This window comes from Acipenser ruthenus, chromosome 4, assembly GCF_902713425.1.
Source record: "Acipenser ruthenus chromosome 4, fAciRut3.2 maternal haplotype, whole genome shotgun sequence".
Taxonomy (NCBI): domain Eukaryota; kingdom Metazoa; phylum Chordata; class Actinopteri; order Acipenseriformes; family Acipenseridae; genus Acipenser; species Acipenser ruthenus.
In genome coordinates, this window is record NC_081192.1 from 48549013 (window position 1) to 48570187 (window position 21175).

The following is a 21175-nucleotide window of genomic DNA, read 5'->3' on the forward strand; positions in this document are numbered from 1 at the left end:
ACACAACCAAAACTCATTAAGATATCATATTTATCTCTGAAAATCAATTTAAAACCTGTCTCACTGTTATGCCAACCTGCTACTTAAGGTGCAGCAGTTTGAAACTTTTCTTTCAGATTGATATTCTATATATTATACATAAATCGGTTTATTTTCCCTAAAATAGAGCATAAGATTTTGGAACCGATGAACGCTAAACATAACATTATCCAGGCTCTGTTTCAGAATTACACGACAGACTTGATTCATTATTGGAGTTGTTTTTCCATTAGACAATCACTGACTGAATTCTTGTGCACTGCTGAACAGATGTTTTATAACTAGCATAAGTTAATAATAGAAACAAAAGTTGTACAAAATGTTAAGACCATGAAACACTTTATCCTGATTTGGCAGTTGTAAAATGCAACTTTTTTTTGTTCAAGGAATTAGAGTGATTGTATGTATTCCCAAAGGCCAACCAAACAGGCTTGAACAGTCAATCTGTTGATTTGAACTAATGACATGTTAATAAATATACTTGTACGCAGAATGCCAGCAGTATCAGTTAGCTATTTTAATGCAATAATACCAATATAACTTTAACATAAAGGTTGTAAGATCCAAGATAGTTATATATATCTGATATCTAGCACAAACGTTTCTGTCAATAGGCAGCCCTCTAAAATGAGATGCAAATAGATCACCAACAATGAGCTGTATCTTCCATATATTCTAGGATAAAATTCAGTTTTCATCAAAATGGCCAAGGCTGAAAATCAGACAGCCTGTATAGATGGCAAGCCTCTGTATGCAAGACTGTTTAACAAGGAATGGTCTCAATAGCCTTAATTCTACATGCTATCCCATGGCAATTTATAAAAGCACACCTAATGCTCAAGTTAAGTCAGTACCCACCCTTCCCCACTCAAGTATACATTCATTACCTTGTCAGGAAAGAACTCTTGTAGAAAAGGTCCTTGTAATATTATTCCTAATCCTTCAGGGTCTAATTTACTCTTCATGAGGTTTACACTGAAACAAAACACATGAAAATCCTGTTACAATCAACACTCATGTTGATAAGTACGGTTTATGATAACATTATATTGTAGGGTTGCAGCGATACAAGATATTTCACATCACAATACAAGCTGAACAGAAAATAACGATATTCCAATAAATGATCATCTGGATCTAGAACTGATATTTTTTTCCTTTAAGTAATTTTAAAGAAAGGAACTGTTGTATTAATGCGAACAATAACAGTATAGAATATAATTTTAAAAGTACATACATACATAATTTCATTGCATTTTATTCTTGTAAACTTCCAAAAAGTTTTACAATTAGTTAGTACATGTCCAGACAGTAAAACAGACTACAATGCTAAATACACTTTCATTTCAGTGAATGGTGTTGAATTAAAAAAGAAAAAGAGAACATTGCTTGCAATCAGAAGTTAAACTCAGTTATACTGGCTGCAGATAAAATACAGATATTGAATGCTTTACTGAAAAGGAAAGGACTCCTATTCTGAGTTTTATATTGAATTAAATGGTCACCATTTGGATATTTTTCAAAGCAAAAAACATTTGTACTAACATATAAACAATAACAGATGTATTATCATATTATTGAAATACAGTATGAATTCACTAAAGCAGGGACGTGTCCTACACATCACATGACACACGAAGGTCCTTTCATTGGGAACTAGACTCAACCGTAAGCCTTTCAAGCAAGGAATGTTTTTCCCAAGTGTGGATTGCTATATGATGCTACATATCTCTAACTTAATAACATTATCCGCACTATTATCCTGTAATAATAATTGTTTGATTTGACAAATGATACAAATAACAATTTCTGTATGGCGATATAACCAGTGTTTTGCTTCAAACCCTATTACATTGTAATGCAATATAACTCGGAGCCAGCAGAAACATCAAACTTCTAATTTTGGGATGCATGATAAAAGCCCAGGAATTACAGTTCAGATGCCAGACATAGCCTGGTAAAAATTCCAACCAGCATAATCAGTTACTATTTTAATACAATAATATTGATGGAACGTTCACACAAAGTTGTTTCCTTTTAGAGATACTTTATTGGTAAGATCTAGGCTCAGCTACGTGGGAAAGCAAGTCTGGAAAAACAAAAAACAAAACATGCAAACAAAAACAGCTAACTAATCTTTACATTTTAAAGTTTTACCTTGCGGAACCTCACATTTAGCTAAAAAATGCTTCACACAAAAAAAAACCTTTGTGAAGAATCTAAACTAGACATTTTAACCAAAAAAGTACTGTTTAATAATAATCTTGCTTTGATTTTCTTTACTTGCATCATAAATGATGATACCTTAACATGGTCTGGTTTATCAGTTTGGGTGAAATGGTTTTGTAGACTTTAAACTCTTTCCCACATCTCAACTCCAGGACTACAGATACCTAGGACTTTATGTGCAACCCAAGACGAACATCTAAGCTCAAAGCTCATCAAAGGTTGACAACAAAAGGTGGTTGTGACAGGATTCAATCCCTGTTGTAATTCGCCCTCCAGACCAACAGCAGCACTGTGTAGGGCTGACCGTGATTGGGTCAGGAGGCTGAACTCTGATCAGACCGGAAGTTCCGGGTCGGACGGCCATCTTGGCCCAAGGCGGAACTATGCGGCCGCCGAGTACCATCATTGCAATCAGCTGTGCTGTGCTTGTCGATTGGCTGATGTGGGGCAGCGTGCTGATTGCAGGGGCGGGATTCGGCAGTATTTAGGTACAGTGGTTTTGCCATTCGGTCTCCCTGTCCTGAACTGAAAACACGGAAAAGACATGCTGTGCTTTGTTGTTTTGCTTTTACAAACCTGCTGTAATTCACAGAATCCTGAAGCTTTGGAAAACTCTGGTGGATTACCGCGGTGGAAAAAACCTAGGACTATTCTTTATTCCTCGGAAGGGAGCCAAGAGGCGGTGAGAGGAAACCCACTGCAGCAGCACGGAGAAACCCAGTGCTTCCTTTACTGTTGTTGTTTTTGTAACCGTGATGTTTTTGTTTACTCTTTATTTGAAACCTGAGTTTACCATTGCTGGTATTCCAGGTGGTTTTCTTGTTTGTTTTCTGCAATACTGGACTGTTTATTTTCATTGTGTGTTCAAATAAAATCCTGCCCAGATACCATTGTTGGTACAGGGCTCCAGGACTAAACGTCACTTCCGGCTCCTGTGTGCTGTCATTTCTGGTCCTTCTCTAAGCTCCGCCCACAGTGGTCTACTTAAAACTTAACTAACTAGCACAAAACTAACACATACGTTTGTGTTCACACTGGGTCCATTTAGAGGGTTTGGTCCGCACTCGGTACGGTTCGGTACATTTGGTGTGAAGTGTGAACAACAAAGTCCGCCTGGGAAATGAAACGTACCGAGTCCACTTAAAGAGGTAACCGTTTGGCAAACGCAGAAGTCTGGTTCGCTTGCTAAACATCAATGTGAACAACTGCAGCACTCCTTTTGCACATAGGAAACAAACTTAAATAAACAAAAATAAACAATTATATGCATTCTAATTACGTGTATACAATATATTTAAATGGCAATAGCTAATCTATTTTTTACATCTGGCTTTTTGTACATTTAACATGTATTGACTATATAACAATATAAAAGAAAACAATGAGTTGTTGTGATCTGCAATAAACTGACCCAATGTTTAATTTTTAAACTATTATTGTGTTATTATATAGAGGCAGTCCTTTGCACTTACGACACAATTGGTTCCTCAAAGTCGAGTTGTAAGTCGAAGCACATGTTCCCATAGGAACAATGGTATAAATTGGGGCTACGTTCCTGACTGGCCAGATAATATATCTTTATAAAAATGACCCGTTATATTGTACTCATGCAAATATTTATTTAATGCTTTACACTCAGCCCATTGTTTTTGGGGCGCCGGAGCCCCGGTGGTTACGCACATATTACTCAGGCACCTACCTGGTTTATTCAAAAGTACAGACTAGGGTCTTTCCAATTATATATTCAGTGTGTGTATGCAGTACTCCTAGCAGGAAATACGATCGCCTGAAGTTAAGCCCCTCATAGCTTAGGTTTCGTTTTGAGTCCACTGCTCTTATCAGGCATTGTTAAGGGCAAATACATTCTAAAAAAAACAGTTACATGCATAAAACAAACAAACAAATGCTAAGTGAGTCAGGGCGACCGCGACAGGTACTGCGGTTCGGACACTGAGCACGTGCACATGACGCATGGCTCGTGCTTCACCGTGTCGTGAATGCCGTATCGATATCGTAAAGTCGAAGCAAGGTAATAATGCAAAAGACTCTTAAGTGCCGTGCGTCGTAAGTCGACGAGCGCCTGTACTGTTATTTTAACGGCTTCAGAGTTGCTATGGCGACAGTGAATTGAAAAAAAAAACTCCCAGTTTTTCATTGTGGAAATCTGGACAGTGGTACAAACAGTCTAAAGCTCTGATAGAAATGTGGTCAGACACCAAAATTCAAGCCGAACTGGACAAAACTTGTTGTTTAACGCCGACAGTAGGAGAACCGTGCAGAATTGTGTAAACTGCATTATTCTCCTAATGTAGACAAGCAATACATGTATTAATTAAATTAGTGAAGTGCTCCCCGAGTGCTTTCTTCCACAGCAATATGTAATAATCTAAAACATGCTATATTAAAAATTGGAGCAATGCATCAATTGCTGCAATCTTTGAATACGCGTTGCAGATACTGTAAACATCCGGTTCACACACCATATAAAACGAAACTGAGTTCACATGAAAACTGCATTGTGAACACAAAAGGACTCGGGTGTTGGGGTTCACTGAAGACAAGGGAGTCAGAAAGTTTATCTGATACCACCTCATCGGAGTTCAATTTTTATTTAAGGTCCAAGGGGGCACCCTTGTACAGTGGATGAGAAATACCAACAATGGTAAGTGTCTTGACCAGGCAGATAATCACACACACGCAGGTGCTGAAATAATGTTCAAAACAGAAGGCAAAAGAAAAAAGGAAAACAAAACACAATAACCAAACTACAAATAAAAGGTGCCACCTCTTGTAGTGTCCCACAGCCTCCGCTATCAGGTGCGGCTTGAGTTTCAGTGACTTTTTGTTATTCCCTCACTATCACACATGGGGTTGCCCAGACTTCCCCAACTAAACTGTCAAATGTCCCACTCGGGTATGTAATAAATTATTAAATATGTGGTAGCGGCTGTGTAACCCAGTACACGCAGAGCGAAGGAACAGCAAATTTTTATTGGTTGATCGACCAACCCCAGCCCCCCCCCCCCCCCCCCCCAAGACCCGCCTCCCAACCACTCGGAGACAGAGAGATGCGACACACCGTCATCCAACCTCTCCGTGTCATTGACATGACTGGTAGGCAGCTCCCACGTTGCTCCCGACCACCCCCTGCAGGATCATGCATGCGCCTGACAGCCAGCACAGGTCTCCCCTATCCCAAGAAAATGAACATTAGTTTGCATCCAAACAAACTCGGGTCCCTTTGCTTGCATATAAGTGTGAACAGAAAGCACAGTGATACATTTTTTCAAACAAAACGAACGAACGAGTGTTTGAAACAGACTCAGTGTGAATGCAGCCTAACTTAAGGGGTTAGTGCAGCCACCACTCCTAACATTTTGGGAGGGATTTACCTAATTTCCAAGAGAAATAAAAGTTAGCTAACACAATAATATCAGAATAGTTACTCGTATTGTCTATTTAGGTCTCCAATGTGTAGGTCTGAAAGAAACACAGCACACCAGAAAACATTAGGTTATTATCATAACCCTGGTTTCCTAAAATAGAAATGTAACCATTACCGCATGGGTGTTTACCTCCTAAAGACCCCGAAACCTGAATATAATATTCCAAAGCTGCTCGGCCGAGCATCTGACAGTGTGCAGTAAGCAATGTATAGGTGCTGCCTCAGTCTGCTTAAAGACAGCAATGGAGCTGAACAAGACCTGCTTGGCACCGGACCGGGGATGTAAGCACAGGTTGGTAGTGGGTCAGAATCGGGTCAGTTCTGTGACACAGCAGCCGCATGGCGAGCGGTGGGAAGGTGGGAACTGGTGTGCCAAGGCATCTATCGCCAGTGGGTCCCCGGCTCCTATTATGGAGAACCAGAGGCGGGCGCACAAGCTGAATAGCCACTCTTGAGGATCACCTCAGGAGACCCGGCACTGCTTGTTAGGGCAGACGGCGTCCTTGGATAGGAGCGCTGAATTAGGCGTGGAAAACGGGCTTGGAAAAAGGGGCACAAAACTCTCAGAAGCTGCAATTTGCCAATGCCTTCTTGGCGTGCTCTTGCCCCAGGCAGTAAGAGCATCTGCCGTGCTTGTCCTCAAAAGGCAGACTGGTATTGCATGTCTCACAGGGATAAAACCCAGTCATGATGCAAGTAGCAAGCAATGTAGTGTACAGTATACAGCTGCTGCCTCAATCTGCCTATAGGTAAAGACCGGGCGGATCAAGACCCGAGTGGGGCCGGTTCGGTGACTTTAGCACCGGGTCGGAACCGGATTGGTTCGGTACAGATGAGGTGACTCTTAGCACCAGGATTGGTACAAGAACGGCACCAGGACAGTACTAGAGTGGCAACATTGGTACCGGGAACGGAGCGGGTCGGTGAACTCGGTACCGGTATGGTACAGGTCCACTGTTTCGCAGTTACCACGGATGGCAACGTACAGGGCCACTGACAAAACCACTCAGTCAGTACCACACACAAGACTGAGAAAGCCTGTTTGTTAGAATGGACTAACAGCCCTCGCAACGGTGATAAAAGCTGTCACCAAAACGGCATCCAAAACTGTTGTTCAAATTGTTAAAGCAACAACAACCGAAGCATATGCATGCGAGTATGGTACGGTTACAAGGATGGCACCGTACCAGTGAGGTAACCTCGGTCCCGATTCAGTATGGTACGGGAACGGAGTGTGTCGGAGACCTCGGTACCGGTACGGTACGGGTAAACCAGTTTGCAGTTACCGTAGGTAGCACTGTACAGGGATACCCACCTGTACAAGCTACTGGCAAAACCACACAGTCAGTACCCACACGAGACTGAGGGAAGCTTGCTTGTTAGAGGTACAAACTGCCCTCGTAATGATAATGCAAAGCAGTCACCAAAACGGCAGTGAGATACTGTCGAATGAGACTGCAAGCAATCTCAATCCGAAGCGCGTATCTTGGCCCAGCGCAGCACAAAAAAACGAGAAATATTTCTCCACAGAAAAAAGTAATAACACCATTACAGTTAAAAAAAATAAATGTCTCATAACTTAAAAAGAGATTTATAATTTAACTCCAGCCGGTGCTAAGCAGCCTGTAAGGAGAGCACAAGGCAGCTGACTTATGTTGCTTGATCTCTGGGAAGGAGCGACTCAAGCTGCTGGCTTCACGCGGGGCACAAGGCGCTGTGGGACGTAACAAAGAGTGCTGTTTGAAACTGTTCTTTACCTTTAGAGTAAGTAGGTCACCCCAGCAGAACTAGATCCCACTTTCCAGCATAATGCATTATTCATTTGAACAAAATAAGAGACTAACAAGACAATTTTCAAAGTGTTTTGCTCCAGTGAAACATTTTTTATAATTATGGATGCAAAATATTCAATCCAATCATTACTTTTTTTAGTTTAGTTTAAATGCATTAGGTTTAAGTGAATTTAGTCCCACATAATTTACAGATTGTAACTTAAAACATAATACAGGGCATGTCCAAACTGACTTACTACTCAGGCTCTGACACAAGGTCCAGTGCTTTCATTACATCCTCCAGCAATGTATCAGGTATAAATCCATTATCTGTAAAAGAATAAAAACAATGACAGACGTTAAGCCAGTAGAGTCCGACATGATTCAGTTGTCTAAAAACCATTAGACAAGAGTTTACCGCTGTCCACTGGCAAAGGATCAAGAACAGCAGAACAAGGTGTTTTAATGCTGTAGGGCAGCTGGAGACCTTATTATTATTATTTGTTTATTTAGCAGACGCCTTTATCCAAGGCAACTTACAGAGACTAGGGTGTGTGAACTATGCATCAGCTGCAGCGTCACTTACAATTACTTCTCACCCGAAAGACGGAGGACAAGGAGGTTAAGTGACTTGCTCAGAGTCACACAATGAGTCAGTGGCTGAGGTGGGATTTGAACTGGGGACCTCCTGGTTACAAGCCCATTTCTTTAACCACTGGACCACAAAGCCTCCTATAACCTCAGTACTTTTATAAAAGAAAAAAAAATAAAAGAAAGAAAAATAAACTGGTTTCTGCAGTGTGTATTACTACAGAAATGTGTTGTGTAAAGCTCAGTTATATCCTCCAATGTATTACTGCCTTTGACCCGATTGGCTCATGTGGTGACGTCAGACCAGGAAGGAACACAGACAGTCAGGACTACAAGGTATGAATAAATGCGCAGATGCGCTGGTTTATTGTAAAATATAAGGTTTTAACAAAGCGGAAACACAGAACAAACAAAACGGCGCGGTGGCCAAAACCAAGAGACAGTCAGACAGTGGACGAAACAAACAAACAAAACAAACAAGTATCGTGCTGGTCCTCCAGCACGCGTAGCAATTGTTTTTATCTTATTTAATTTCTCCTTCTCTCTCCCGTTCTCCACTCATGAACACCCAACCCCGAGTGAGTGATCCGTGCATCTATATATACAGCTGTGCTGGGATTCAATTACTAATTAATCATTCACTTGAATCCCAGCATGTGAACCAATTTGTGCAATCCTTGTGCCCACATATTAATACACGTTTATCTACACGTGAAGTGATTGTGCAATCCCGCGTGCTTAAATACAAATAAACATTTTAAATCACTTGTGATAACTAAGTAGAACAAAGTATTTGCAATTCTGTGTGTGCTGTTCCCCCATCATTATAAACGCTTACAGAAATGACCAAATAGCAACAAGCATTCAGAGGGTACTCATAATGCAATCCAAAAGGGAAAGAGCCCAGTTTATGATTCTATGGTATTTTGAAGTAGTTATCATGTTCACCACATAAAGCATACCAGATGTAAACAATCAGTGGACCAGAAAAAAAATGTGTTCAGAAAAAAATGGAAATGGCCTAATGTATAAAGGACTTTCACAATCTGGGTCTGGTGTCATGCTTTTGGTACCCCTTTATCCAAAAAAAGACATCTTCAACTACAGTATGCATTCTGCAGTTTAATTTCCAATCTGGGCAGCAGTGTGGAGTAGTGGTTAGGGCTCTGGACTCTTGACCGGAGGGTCGTGGGTTCAATCCCAGGTGGGGGACACTGCTGCTATACTCTTGAGCAAGGTACTTTACCTAGATTGCTCCAGTAAAAACCCAACTGTATAAATGGGTAATTGTATGTAAAAATAATGTGCAAAAAAGAATGTAATTGTATGTAAAAATAATGTGATATCTTGTAACAATTGTAAGTTGCCCTGGATAAGGGTGCCTGCTAAGAAATAAATAAATAATAACATATAAAAATGAGTGATGCAACAAAAATGTTCAGAAGTAGTCAGCATGGAATCTGTCCAACAGCATTGCTGGTCATAAAATGAGTTTGGTTTACTTCACTGCAAGAGCGCAATGGTTTTTCACGATGGGTACAGATTGCACACTGAAAATTATGTTTCCAGTGTTCAATATCTTTTTTATTAAATTGTTATCAATACCTTGCAGTTCTCTGAGAACAGTATGCAGTAGGAATTCTACACTTAGTATCATCTGATCTGCTTAGGTATGATAAAAGTATGCAACTGTTAAAAGACACATACCAAAAAGGATAACAATTAGCTGAGTATACAGAAATCCAACTGGATTCTGACAGGGCAGCTAGCAGCTTTGTACAGCAGTAACTAGAGGATGTAAGCTTCTGCTACCCTTCCTACCCAAAGGGAGGCCTTTTCCTTCAGAGCAAAATTACCTCTCGTCAGGAGCAGAAACATGTCAAGGATTCTAAAGTCAAAATTCACCATTGCACAGGAAAACAGTTCCTTTCAATTGGGTTCACAATCCTCACTGTTTACATACTTGATGTCAGTCAAGAAAAGATCATTTTTAGTTGGAGTATAAGACACAGCAGAATGCACACCGTTAAATAATAAAAAGCAATCTTGAAACAACTTTAGCTTGGGAACGTTTACATTTATGTTTAAAATACAAATAGAGTGCCAAAGGATGAACCATTAATAGCCACTGTAACTTAGTTTAACCTCATAACATCAGATCACAGAGAGATGTCAATCTAGGAAATCAAATAGAATATTTTCAATTCTCAATTGTGCATTATACATATCAGTCTTAAAAATATCTGGGGACTGTAACTTTTAAGAACAGACACATACAAATTAAGTCTTGAATAAAACGCACTGCTGCAGACTTCTTAAGTCATAATACTTCCCCACACATGTAGAAATATGAATACTACTAAACTGGTTATTTACAGCTTTCCTGTTGCTGTGTTCTGTTCCATACCAGACACACATCATAGTAGCGTCAAACATTTGCGTCGTTGTTAACGTGACAGAACCTGGTTGCTCTAAGCTAGAGAATTATGAATTGAATCTGAACTTGACAAAAAAAATGGTGTATGGTTTAAATGCGTTTTGTATTCTTCAAAGAAAGAAAGAAAGAAAGAAAGAAAGAAAGAACACATCTGAAACAGAATGTCATATTAACTACCGTTAATTTAGATGCTGATGTATTTCTGGAATGTGTCCCACACACAGTGTTTGTTGAATTAGTTAGGCCTAATTAACAATGGCTTGCATCTGTTCTTTTAATACTCTATTGGTTTTCCTATGCTGAGGTTTATTACCTCACGTTTTTATTTGTTAATATAAGCTTGTCATGTAAAAAGTGAATTAGGGAGGACAATCACATTACAAATGTGAATTAAACCGTTCTGTTTATAAAGAAATGATCACTCTTGTAGTCCGTTTTATTTGTCCAGTTGGATAAACTGAGAACCAGCACTGTTGTCTGTTACAGTACATCCATCCAAACACCCTAGCATGCTAAACAACATAATGTTATATGGTTAAGGGTGTGCTATACAATTTTCAAATTCATCAAGTTTATCTTCTTAACCTTACATGGCATGTCCCTGTTTTAATGTCACAGTAAAATATATTAACCATAAAACAAATCTCACTCTGCTACAGCCATCTAAGTGCCACAGGTTTGTTTCTTATTGGGAATACAAAGGCACTAATCCAAATCTTTCTGCATATAAATTCTGTTTAGTTTAAGTCAAGATATCTATTGGCTTTTTATACCAAAAGTATGTGCATAGGTCTGTTGGCTTTATCAGTTTATTTACCTCAACACCCAGAATAGTGCTGGTCTTTAATGACAAGATGGATTCATAAAGCACGCCAATTGCATAATTACAAACTAGTGGTTTCTCAAACCTTTTTTCTATCCAGCCATTGTATCATTTTTTAGAGACTACCTTTCTATAATCTTTATAGTACCATTGTACAATACATTATTAGTATTCAGAATAGAGGAAACAAAAGTACACATTTTAAAACCACCCATCCTTAACATATTTTGGTTTCTTTTAAAACTGACTGCTCATTGCTTTTAATAATTAATAATTAAACTGGGAAGGCAAAAGTTCTGTAAAGAAATGTACAATATGTGTATTTATAACTAAAATAAAAAAGCAATTTCCTCTCTTTACTTTTTAGTAAAAGGTGATACATTTGAATATGCTTTCCTTTGTGCCCACATTTATATTCTAAAGCTCAGAAAATCATGCTATTTAGGACACATACAAAATATAATACAAAATTGAAATAATTTCTGAAATTGCATGTTTTTAAAAAGTTGCAACATGAATCCACTCAAGTTCTCAAGTCTGACTTTGTATATTGTTTACAAAACTGAACCTGTCAAGGTATAGGCTAAAAAAATAACAATTCAGAATTATTGCAAGACTGAAAGCTAAATACCAACCTGAAAAGCACAGGTATAGACAGGGCTTAGATACTTTATTAGGAACACTCAACATTTGTAAGATGATTTTAGAATATGTATTGTTACAAAAAACAAACCAACCATGTGTGAGAGGGCGAGGAGCCCTGCACATGAAAAGGGGGCAGGGCGAAGCCCTGCCATAAATGTATTTGTTTTATTTTGTTATTTAAACAAATGTAGTTTATTATTTTGTGTTTGTATTATGATTTATTTATTTGTATAAATATGACGGTATAGCCGTGCGTTTGTTTTGTTGTTTTTATTTTTTAAAGGTGTTCTGGCAGAGACGAGGTTGGCAGCTCGTCCTCTGCCAGTAGTATTTAAAAACCTTGTGCAGATTGTGGCCGAGGGGTAATGAGATAATTGATAGTTAACCCCTCGGCCATAGTAAATAAAAGCCTGCAGCTCTCTGCACGATGTGGGTGTAAAGAGGGGAGTATGGGAGAGCAAGAGGAGAAAGGAGAAAAGAAAAAAAAAGTTAAAAATTATACAGGATCAGTGACAGCATCTGCCCAGCCTGACCTGTGTGCTTTGTGTTTGTGATTTATTTTTGTTTATCTTTTTTATTTTGCTCTGTGAGCAGTGTTCTATTTGAGTTATTTTTGAAAATAAACGGCGCCGCAGCGTCTTTTGCCCTGCAGTACTTTGTTTTTGTGTCTCTCTGGCCTGACTTCACCACTCAGCCATCTCTGTCACACCATGTAAAATAATAAAACACCAATAAACAAAAATATGAAACCAAAAATATGAATTTAAAAATAAGCAATCAACTAACTTCATCCCTTTTGGTGGCTAATGTTACTATTACGTAACATAACTACCTAACACCTGTAACATTTTAAAAAATACCATTCCAAGTGGGTAAAACGTTAGCAGAAACGAGGAAAACCTTCAAAATGCAGCAGTGATTCGGCAGGTCTTCAGAGTTCAATACCTTTCACCATTGTTCTAAACTAAAGCCAAGGAGTACATATTTAAGCATAAAAAGTGATTCTGATTGGCACTGCTGGGCTTGAAACAAGGTACTTACTAGGAAGTGTATTTTTAGCACAATATTAACTCATTTCACTTTTAAATTACTGCATTAAAAAAAAACATCAAGTTAAAATATCAAGTTTAGACAAGGGCCTCTCTACAATCTCTCAAAACAAATCTGTTAACACGGAAAGACTTTTTGATTCAAATGATAAAGCTTTTAATTAAGTTTGTAATCGACATGATTATTTATCAAAAGACGGCTCTAACAGAATAACAGACCTACAGTAATCCCCACCCAGGGAAATCTAGTAGTTGACTCAGCTGTTGGAACAGATCTACCGCATATTCACTATACAAAAAAAAAAAAAAAAAGGACAGTGACTGGTTTGAAGTAAAGGAAACCAAAAACAATTGTCTAAATTGAAATTTAATTAGGATGAACAATTCTTACCAAGAATTGCTGTTAAAGGCGAATTACAAACTGAGTGTTTGTTATTCCAGCGACCAGTTATGATCTCATCAGATTTTATTGATCTGGAGTCTAAAGCGAATTGGGCTTCTTGTTGGGATGCTTAACATGCCTTTGAAGGTTTAACTGCACCACTCAATGTTAAATTAAATATTTTATATAAAATAGATAATAGCATAGTGTCACAAAGACGGCCAGAGTGGGTTGCGTCAGACCAGACAGGAATTCAAACAAAGACAGTGGTTGTGATGAGCTGAGTGCAATGGCTGCACTCAGCGTTTATTAACAAATAAAAGGGTTGAAACGGTACACAAAACAGGACACGGCACTTACGCCAAAATAAACAGACATACAAAACGACTAAACACTAAACAGACGGTGCAGGACAGACAGACGAACACGGTGAGTACACACAACTATTATATTCACGATCTTACTTTCAATTACTCCTCTCTCTCTCACCCGTTCTCCACTCCCGAACACCTAACCCTGAGTGCAAGAAATGTGCGTCTATATATACTATTGTGCTGGGATTCAATTACTAATTAATTATTCACTTGAATCCCAGCACGTGAATTAATTCTGTGCAACCCCGTGCTCACATATTACATTTAACCAGCACGTGAAGTGATTTGTGCTCTCCTCGTGCCTAAATACAAATCTACACTTTAAATATACGTGAAACACAGACCCGTTTATATCCCGTGTACCAATCTATACACCAACATTAACACACGCACGCAACATACATACACATAACACAAATGCACACAGGGGCGGGGCGCTTTGCCACACATAGCTATTAACTTATAATGTATAACTTTTAAAATAAGACAAAATGACAACATAGGAACAACAAATGAACGAAGACATATTGAAGTGTACTAAAGAGGTAGGTTTACATGACCTCTTTGGAATTTCTTTCAAATGTAATATCCTACAGTGTATCACATTTAAGCTCAGGAGAATAAAATGGTCTTTGAACATTAAAATCAGGAATTTAACACAGCTTACATGCCCATTGGGAAGTTTATTTAGTAAACCTTTCAGGTTAATGCTGTAATAATCTATTACACCAAATACATTACAAAAACATTTTAGGCAAGGAACATTTTTGAGCTGTGGTTGTTAGTGCTGAGAAATATATTTAGAAAATTTTTTGATAAAAAAAAAATAATAATAAAAGAGAGAACATGCATTTAAACCATGATGAGTAACAAATATGTCCAATAGAGAGAATTGTTTTGGCAATCTTGGAAAAATTGCACAATTATCATAACTACCCAAATGTCACAAAATGAATAGTAATTGGAGTCTAAACTGATTATTGCTTCCTATTTTAGAAATAATTGAAATCCACTTATAGGAATCATTTTGCAAGTGTAAATGAAAAAGGCAAATATTCTGAGAGGCACACAAAAGCAGTTCAATTATTGTTCTGGGAGGTTTCATGCTTCCTTTAACATTACAATTAATTTTGTACCCTGATATTTTCACGAACTTCAAAATATTCCCTTCAATATGCAAAAAACTGTTTGGTATACTAGAAGTGCTCTGGTAATGGTTAATGTTAATGTAATGGAACTATAGTCAGAGAATCATAGAATACAGCTATCTACCAACTACAAAAACACAATGGCAATACGGTAGCCACCTTAGGTCACAAGTCAAATTAAAGGGTTTTGTTAGACTGCCCAAGGATTTTAACACTGAAAATAAGAAGTTGCAATCTGAAATGGTTTAGGAGTAGGGACCCGGGAAAATTCACAATATCACGAATTTCATGGAAATCGTGTATTTGACTGCATACCATGAAAAATGTGCATTTTATTTTCCTTACAGTATTTTCCATTACTCTTTAGCTCCTCTGTTCATGTCATACTTGTATCAAATAGAAGCAGCTACAGTAGCTGTACACGGTCCGGCGTCAATGCTGTGCATTTGGTTACTACGGAAACGGGGTCAAACAAATACCGGCTTCATGATTGGTGAATTCCTCATACTGTACAATTACATTTGTATATACTACTATAAATGTACATTGTGTATAACGAAAAACACAAAAGTTTTGGTTTTGGCATTTCAGGTTTGCAGTTAACATTTCTCCTGTGTTAAATATTTTGAGAGGGAGCAAAATAGGCTATGGAAGTACGTCATTCATTCAAGGTTGTTTTTAAAAAATCTAATCTAGCCAACACAGACCATTTTAAATGTCTTGTTTCAAACGTCTTGTTTGTTACATTTTTAAAGATTGTTTCAATAGCGAATCAAGTTACAATGTACATTTTAAAAGAGTTGACTCAGTAGCTAGGCTAAATGTTAAAATGTTTCAGCCTTGGTTTTTGGGTGATGTTCTTGATGAACTATCAATGAGAACACATTTTAGGCAACTTACATCAGTAGAATATAATGTAAATAGAAAATGTGTTTTCTGGTTAATTTTTTTATTGTATCATAATAAAATGGTGGTTTCGTAACGCTCCGTGAAATTTGTTGGGTTTTTTTATTGTCATTTGTGAATTTCTTAAAAAATTAAATAAAATAATAATATAGTGAATTTTCCAGGCCCCTACTTATGAGATATTAGCACTTAGAATGTGGTGGCTGCAGATTTTCAGAAAGTTTATACAATTAGTACTACCCTACCTTCTGGGTCAAAGGTTTGGAAAATTCTCCTTGCTTGTTCTGATGGGGATTCAGGAGCAACCAGGAGCATTTCCTAAAAAATAAAATGAAATCAAGCTGTGAATTTAAACAGGTATATACTGTGTTATTTTAGAGGAACGATCACAGAATGTATTTCCCAGATTTGCAGTCCCCAAAAAATGAAAGCTTTTAGAATACAGCTAAACAAAAACCATTCGCTACTCCAGGACTGCAGTCAAAGAGACTGCTTAAACAGTCAACGTTTTTACTGCCAAGCTTTCTGGCAATTAACCAATCTTAACCTGCACCAGATAGGCAAACCAAATCTAATAAATGTTTGTTTATCTTTGGCAAATGCTAAGCTAAGGATGCGATCAGTTCTGTTTCTGATGGTTAAAACATGCATATCACAACGGAAGATGCTATCAGCACAGGTTAATGGCACTGCCAGTTGTTTTAAAATCCAGCTTCAGTTTGTTTGTTGAAAGCATGCTAATCTCTGGGGGAGGGGCACCACTCATTGTTTAACTGAACTGTATTACTGTACATTCATTGTTAACTAGTACCTGTATCTCATATATAATACAAGCCAAGCAAAAACTTACAGTATACTGTAGCCAACTGGAAATTTGAACCTGCTTACATTTTTGTAATGTGAAACACAATTATGCAAAAAATAGGTCTTTCAAACAATAATAATGCTTTTCAAATACAAAATAAAAAGGTTATTTTACAGTAACTTTTACCATATATACAGTTGCAGACAAAAAGACTTTTAAATCTGGAAAATATTAGCCACATTCCATTTAATAAAAAATACATGATTAGTTATTCTAACCCCCCAAAATTACAGTAATACAATTATCATGCAAAGTAAATAAATTGTCATTAGAAGCCCAACTGATTAATCCACGCCATACTTTGACATGAGGATTTAAATTGAAGTCCCTCATTTCTTTCTGCTATCAATTCTCAAGAGCATAGTTTCACAGTAAGGCAGACTGCTGCTTCATCTGAGCCAACTTTCTGAAATGACCAGGTTCCAGATTTGAAGTTTAAACTAACAGTCAGCAGATACACTGATCACTCAAGTGTCAAATTCTGCCAAACAACAATCACCAAGAGGAAAGGGCTAGTTTCCTCCATAAGACATATGGCTGCCGATTAGGTTACATCTATAGGTCTGTTTGGTCCCATTGTTAGTTTTAAATGACCTTGGCCCAGTCAAATAATATTGCCTAATCTGTCAAAAACCTGGCCAACACCCGAGGCACTTCCATGGAGGTGCACAGAAGTTTGTTTGGAGTAGAAAAATACATAAATAAATAATAATAAAAAAAGACATATGGCCTCATTAGCAGAAATTAACTTGGCATGCCTGTGTGTAAATTTAGAGAAAACAGTTCCCTTTCAATTCGAAGATGACCAACACAGGTAGTTACTGAGCAGAGATCATGTTCTCTTTTGCTTCTCACATCAGGTAAGTTAGGTAGGTATTTCTAACCTGTCCAGTTGCTGTGATTGACTCTGTGTAAAAGAGCTCTCACTCGAGTTTTCTGGAGCTCCCCTGCAATTTATTGCCGACAATTCATTGCTGGAAGTCAGCTTGCCACTTCCCTGGAATTAGAAACTCAGCTTCTGTGAACTGAGCTATAAACGTTGCGCAACTGCGCTACATTTAATCTTTTCAACAGCCTACAGTACATCTCTTTGTGATTGTAGTCTGCTTTCTAACATTACAGCACTTGCTGTTTTGTGTTTTTTCCTCTGCTATTTGCAGCTAAAAAAAAAAAAAGAGAGACGCGTGATTTCTCCAGCGGGCCCCGGCTCTGCCGCGATGTTGAGTTGATTCTGCCGAATTGTCTCGGCCCGCCCTTTCAGTACGCTGGGCTAAAAATGTGAGTTCATCCGCCACTTGGCGCAGTGACTTTCTACCCTCACAGCTCTTGTTGTGTGCATGTGTGTGTGTTTTTTTTACTGCCTTGCAAAAAAAAAAAAAAACCCTTGCCCAGTACCCTCGGTGCTCCGGTGCCTTCGTCTGTCGGCTGTGCTCCATTCCGTTGCCCGAGTTGTGTGACTGCATACGGTCCAGACTAGGCATCCTTGCCCAGTACCCTCGGTGCCCTCTGCCTGTAGGCGGTGCGCCACCGCTGCAAGCTACGCGCTGCACCGGTTGTGTGACTGCGCCCAGTCCAGGCTAGACACCTTTGCCCAGTACTCTCGGTGCTTGCGCCCACAGTGCTTGGTGCCTCACAGCCTCGGTGCTTAGACGCTCCATGCTTTGGTGCTTTGGCGCCCATGCACGTTAAGGCTAGCGCCTGTCTCCAGTACCCTTGGTGTTTACACCCTCGGTGATCGGTGCCCTCGTGCCTCAGTGCTTCGGCGCCCTTGGTGCTTAGACGCTCCGTGCCCTGGTGCTTTGCCCCAGCACGTTAATAATCATAAAAGCAGTACACTTTATTTCCTGTCTAACATGCCTAACGGAGCTCCTTGAGCCTGTGCTCCACTCCAATGTACGCTACACGCTGCCCCATTGTGTAACTGGACGCAGTTCAACGGGGCGTGTCTAACGGTATAAAAGGAGATGTGACAATGTGAACTGTTCCTTTGTTATAGTTATGGACGAACCACTGAAGGACCGTGTATGTACCGTGAGTGTTTCGTGTTAATTGTACTGTTTGTCTTTTATAGACGGCTAACACATCTGGGAGCTGTTGCTTAAGGCCAGCACCCAACCCGGACTTCACTGCACTCGTACTCACTGAATAAATTGTATTTCACCACTTGCACTTCAGCACTCACTCTGGACTTGTGATCATGTTTGTGTTCTGTGTGTGTTTAAATACCAGGTCTATTATTTCAGGACTGAACCCTGTGTTTATTTAACTGCGCAATACACATCGTTGTGTATTGCCACTACGCCATTAGGCTATATCAGTGCACAGTGCCTATATGCGTATTTGGGATTATGGAAACAGGGTATCGTTACGCACAAACTCCGGTTTCCTCCCTAAGGTGGTTACGGCTTTCCACTTAAACCAGTCAGTGGAACTAGAGGCTTTCCACCCCCCTCCTTTTTCTTCAGAGGAGGATTGGAGATTATATCCCCTCTGCCTGCTCACTCTACCAGAGGAGTAGCTACGTCATGGACCCTCTTTAGAGGAGTTTCATTGACTGATATTTGTACTGTGGCTAGCTGGGCTACTCTGTATACATTCACCAGGTTCTACCGACTTAACATGGTAGATTCCTCTATGCCTCAATTAGGTAAAACGGTCCTTGAGGTTGCTCGCTCGCACCACAAACATTAGCCTGGCGGTAGAGAGACATCCCTCGTCTGCTGTCACCACTCACGCTCCCTCGCGACGGCTTTGATATACTTTCTCAAAAGTATTGTTGTTGGTCGTCTTCTAACTGAAAGGGAACGTTTGGTTACGGATGTAACGTTGGTTCCCTGAAAGAGCAGACAACCAACAAATCTTGCGAGGTCGCATCACTTGCATTTGTGAGTTCGATGCAAAAGAGAACGTGATCTCTGCGGAGTGACTACTTAATCCCTCGGTAGGCGGGACCAAGGATGTCACTCCCCAGAGGGGCCTATTGGCAGCTCCGACATAAAATGCTCAGTAAATACCTGACCGAAAAGTATTGTTGTTGGTCATCTTCTCTTCAGGGAACCGGTTTTCAACTATGCTTTTATTTTCTTGGATACATTACAAACAGAGCCCCCAATGGCTTCTCAGTCTGTTTCGCTGAACTTGAACTGTCACCCCATAAAACCGCTCAACTCTCAAAGAATGTGCATCAGACTTTTTTTTTTTTTTTTTTTTTTTTTTAAACAAACAAATCTGTATGATTTAAAATAAACCAACAGTGTATCCTCACAGCATGAGTTTATTAAAATGCCAATCTTTCTTTCTGGAATTTCATAATAGTAGGAGATATTTAAATCCGGGGGGGGGGGGGGGGGGTTAAAAAACAGGATAGAACAATACGCAGCTGTTTCTAGGTCAACAAGCTGGAGGATGTTATCCAGGGCCTTGAGGTAAAATGGTTGTGGTATTTAATTTTCTTTCCTAGTCCTGTGTAATGAAAAATAAGAATTTGACTTAAGGATTTAAATGATACACTATATTCCCATAGTTTATATATAATTTGTTATATAATTTGGGGTGGGGCCTAATCCAGTTATAGGGCTGCTGCTTCACATACATGTTAGGACTGAATGTGTCCTATCATACAATGGCATCAGTCTATGCATTTTCTGTATAAAAACATCCTAAAACTACGGTGGTCAAGAAGTGCAAAGAGGTAGCAAATCTGCGTAGACTTAGCTGCAATCAGGGGACTAAAACGGGGTGGTGACATCTAAAAAAAACTGCAATCGCATAGAAGAAAAAAAAAAGGCAGGTGCATTGCTATTGCTGTTGCCATTCTATCAGGAGACTCTTAACAGAATATAGATTACATAGGAAAAATATATAATGAATGTCACTATATGTGATACCGTCTGTGGAAATACACTGATGAGAAAAGGCGTTTTCTGTAAATCTGGTCAATATGCCTCAGCCATGACCTGGAGAGACCACCTCAAGGTCATGCAAGGAGTAAATCAGTCTATACTTATTCAATCATCATAAGCAACATTTGACATAAAAAAATTATTCTACTGTGGGATTTCTATCACACTAACTACAATCACTATTCAATTTGTGAAGCAGGTTATGCACATACCCAGCTAATATGTTGGTATAATAATAATAATGAAGAACAAAACAAGCTTGAAGGTTTGGCTCCTTCATGCATGCAATTCCTAACTCATAATATCACTACGATTTACCTCCTCTGCTTGAATAGAATTTTGTAATAACACTCACTGACATTTGTGATTTCCTGTGGCTCTCTGGGATAGATGTTTAATATTATTCAGATTCTATTGTAACTGCTGCAATAGCTCTCAAATCAACAAAGAGATTTAAGGGGTATTATAGTACTTCACCTTTATAACAGCACATTTTAACAGAATACAGGTAATCTCTCTAAAAATAATTAGCAACAGTCATTTCGGTCTATTTAAAGTTGGTATTTTC

At 38.9% G+C, this 21175-nt stretch overlaps 1 protein-coding gene across 4 annotated transcripts in view; it reads right to left on the reverse strand.

Annotated features, from left to right (window-relative positions):
* LOC117399247 (ubiquitin carboxyl-terminal hydrolase MINDY-3-like) overlaps positions 1–21175 on the reverse strand; it is a 55945-nt gene that overhangs the window by 13272 nt on the left and 21498 nt on the right. For all 4 annotated transcript variants that reach the window (XM_059022483.1, XM_059022484.1, XM_059022482.1 and 1 more), the window contains 3 exons: positions 16086–16158; positions 7743–7815; positions 927–1014 (listed from right to left, as the gene is read on the reverse strand). In XM_059022483.1, the coding sequence (XP_058878466.1) occupies positions 927–1014; positions 7743–7815; positions 16086–16158 (234 nt within the window). The remainder of the gene's footprint in view (positions 1–926; positions 1015–7742; positions 7816–16085; positions 16159–21175) is intronic.